The sequence below is a fragment of the Armigeres subalbatus genome, chromosome 3, assembly GCF_024139115.2.
Source record: "Armigeres subalbatus isolate Guangzhou_Male chromosome 3, GZ_Asu_2, whole genome shotgun sequence".
Classification (NCBI taxonomy): Eukaryota; Metazoa; Arthropoda; class Insecta; order Diptera; family Culicidae; genus Armigeres; species Armigeres subalbatus.
The window spans coordinates 88,463,538-88,467,404 of NC_085141.1; the positions used below are offsets into that span (position 1 = coordinate 88,463,538).

At 47.7% G+C, this 3,867-nt stretch overlaps 1 protein-coding gene across 1 annotated transcript; it reads left to right on the plus strand.

Moving 5' to 3' along the window:
• Positions 1 to 882: 882 nt before the first annotated feature.
• On the plus strand, positions 883 to 1,794 carry LOC134221796 (uncharacterized). Its single transcript, XM_062700977.1, has one exon. It carries the CDS (start codon positions 883 to 885, stop codon positions 1,792 to 1,794), a length of 912 nt encoding a protein of 303 aa, XP_062556961.1.
• The last annotated feature ends 2,073 nt before the right edge of the window (positions 1,795 to 3,867 follow it).

The following is a 3,867-nucleotide window of genomic DNA, read 5'->3' on the forward strand; positions in this document are numbered from 1 at the left end:
AGCGAGGGCCATACTCGAGAGGACGACAAGGAGAGTCGAAGGTGGGTTCGAGACTGGGCTTTTATGGCGCTACGATAACGTAGAATTCCCGGATAGTTATGCCATGGCCGTCCGACGGCTACGGTGTTTGGAGAAACGTTTCAAGGCAAATCCTGCGATATTCGAGAAAGTCCAACGCCAAATAGTCCAGTACCAGCAGAAGGGATACATCCACGAAGCTTCGAAGCAAGAATTGACAGCAGTGGACCCGGGAAAGCGATGGTACCTTCCGATTGGCATAGTGCAGAACCCCAAAAAGCCAAACAAGATCAGAATCATGTGGGACGCAGCAGCGACAGTGGACGGCATCTCCCTGAACAGTATGCTGCTTAAGGGACCGGATCTAGTGCAACCACTACCAGATGTACTCTGGGGATTCAAGGAGCGGAAGATTGCCGTGGTGGGAGATATCATGGAAATGTTCCACCAGCTGAAAATGCGACGCGAGGACCGATACAGTCAACTGTTCCTCTGGCCCGGTGAAAATGGTACTTCTCTGAAGACCTTCGTTATCGACGTAGCAACCTTTGGTTCGACGAGCTCTCCGTGCTCGGCGCAATACATAAAAAACCATAATGCGGCCGAGCACGCGGAGGAATATCCGAGAGCAGCAGAGGCGATCGAGCGCCGACACTACGTTGACGACTATCTGCAAAATTCGACAGCGAGGAAGAGGCGTGCCAGGTGGTTGAAGAAGTCAAGCTGGTGCATCGGCGTGGTGGATTTACGATCCACAACTGGCTGTCCAATTCTGTGGCAGTTCTCCGACGGGTCGGGGAAGTCAGTGCTGGTACAGTGAAGATCGTCGACAATGGCGGTTCCCAAATAGAACGCGTACTGGGCATGCAGTGGATGGCGAGCGAGGATGTTTTCGTTTTCTCCAACGAAGTCGACGTGGCGGCAGTCACTCCCACCAAGCGGGGCATCTTGCGCTGCGTAATGAGTCAGTTCGATCCACTGGGGCTCCTCTCACACTTCCTCATTCACGGACGTGTTATCATCCAGGATATTTGGCGCACGAAAGCTGGATGGGACGATACGGTCGACGAGTCGATTCTGGAGCGTTGGCAGCTTTGGGCAACCAAGTTCAAGCAACTGAGAGCAATACAGATACCTCGTGCCTATTTCCCGAGCGCGACAGCAACAGACATCGAAGACTTGCAGCTGCATATCTTCGTCGACGGCAGCGAGACTGCTTACGCTTGCGTCGCCTACTTCAGGGCCGTGATCCAAGGAAACTTCCACTGTGCGCTCGTCGGAGGAAAGACGAAAGTGGCACCACTGAAAGCACTCTCCATTCCCAGATTGGAGCTGCAAGCGGCGCTCATAGGCTGTAGGCTGATGAAAACTCTATACAATAGTCACAGTCTGCCAATTTCGCGACGAGTATTTTGGACCGACTCGAAAACCGTCCTTTCTTGGATCAATTCCGATCACCGACGCTACCGGCAATTCGTCGCCTGTCGAATAGGCGAGATACTATCTAAATCGAACGCTCAAGAGTGGCGATACGTTCCGTCGAAGATAAATGTGGCAGATGATGGAACAAAGTGGGGAAGTGGTCCTAATCTGCAATCTGACAGTCGTTGGTTCAAGGGGCCGGAGTTCCTTCGGAAGGCAGAAGTGTTTTGGCCACATCAAGTCGAACCAGAGCAAGTCGAAGAGGAAATCAGACAGTGCAACGTCCACCTAGTTGCGGAGCGGAGCGAAGTTATCGATTGGCACCGCTTCTCCAAGTTCGAAAGACTTAGGTGAACAGTCGCCTATGCTCACCGCTTCGTGGACAACTGTCGACGGAAGATTTTGAAGCAGCCACTACAGTTATCGCATGTCAATCAGGAGGAATTCATTATGGCTGAGAATACACTCTGGCGACTGGCTCAGCAAGCTGAGTTTCCGGAGGAAATGTTCCAGTTACAGCAGGCGAAAGAAGGGCGAAAAAAGAAACTGGATAAAACTAGTCGCATCTACAAATTGTCGCCGTTTATCGACGAAGCCGGCGTCGCTAGGATGGACACACGCATCGCGGAGGCAGTCTTCGTATGGTACGACACCAAATTCCCAATCATTCTTCCGAAAGGTCATCGTTTAACCAACCTGGTCATCGAGTGGTACCACCGTTACTACCTGCACGCAAACAACGAAACCGTAATCAATGAACTCCGCCAGCGATTCCACATCCCCTGTCTTCGGACGCTGGTGCGGAATCTCTCAAAATGTGTATGCAGTGCAGAGTAATGAAAGTGAAACCGACGTATCCGAGAGAAGCACCCCTTCCTGAGGCGAGACTCAGTCCGCATATTCGGCCGTTTAGCTTCGTCGGCCTGGACTACTTCGGACCCATCTTAGTCAAGGTTGGACGATCTTTGGTCAAGCGATGGGTAGCGCTATTTACCTGCCTTACCATCAGGGCCGTTCATCTAGAGGTGGTCCACTCGTTATCCACCGAGGCGTGTAAGATGGCTATTCGACGATTCGTAGTGCGTCGGGGAGACCCCTTGGAAATCCGAAGCGACAACGGTATCAACTTCATTGGCGCCAACCGAGAGTTACAGCAGCAGATTAAGGAGATGAATCAACAACTCATCAGCAACAAACAACAATCAGGAGTACACAGCAAATAATTTTGAAAATTCAACGACGTGTAAAACTGCAGGTTACCCCATCAAACGAATTAACACGATATTCAAATAAATTTGATTGAATTTTACAAGCAAGCACCGTTTAAGTTATTTTGATTTAAAAGAATAGTGAGATCGATTGAATGTTACGTTTATTTGCATGCTCCAAATATGTGCATGAAAATACATTTAAAATCACAACATATTTTTATCTGTGTAGTTGACATGGTAGACCAATTGAACTCAACCCCGGATAATTTGGAGGACCTAGAACATCTGCCACATCATAAGTCGGCTGTTCGGCCAAATTGAGAGTTGACGTAAAGTCAATGTTAACTTCTCTCCACGAACAGCCTAGATAGCCGTGTGGTGTCGGCAGCTGGTTATCTGGCTAAGAATAACATTACGGATTGCCTGTTCCTGTGGTAAAAGTCCACCATACAGGTGACCCCTAATTCTCGGTGTGATGCGGCTTTATGCTTACCGTGCCTACGAATGAATGGTTAGGGGGGTCTAATAAGAACCTAACCGCAAACGGAGCCTGTGTTGACTTTTTACTTCTCCGAGATAATCGGCTACTCTTATTCAACCTCATCGTGAGGTTAAATAAGAGTGGGGTTATGAATATGTGTTTTACTTAGTTTTCAACAAATTGTCACCTATATGGATTCGCATTATGCGTTTTTTACAATGTACTTTGTGTATGTTACCTATATGGATTCGCATTATGCGTTTTTCACAGTGTACTCTGTGTCTCGTCCTTGACGTTCGGCTTCAGCTACTCTTGTTCAATCTCAACGTGACGTTCAATAAGAGTGGAGTCATGAATATGTGTTTTACTTAGTTTTCAACAAATTGTCACCTATATGGATTGGCATTATGCGTTTTTACAATGTACTTTGTGATTGTCACCTTTATGAATTCGCATTATGCGTTCATTCACAGTGCACTCTGTGTTTCGTTCTTGACATTCGGGTTCGGCAACTCTTGTTCAATCTCAACGTGAGGTTCAATAAGAATGGGGTTATGAATATGTGTTTTACTTAGTTTTCAACAAATTGCCACCTACATGGATTTACATGGATTTTTACAATGTACTTTGTGATTGTCACCTATATGGATTCGCATTATGCGTTTTTCACAGTGCACTCTGTGTTTCGTCTTTGACGTTCGTCCATTGTTACATCCTCTGTGTTTTTGTGACACC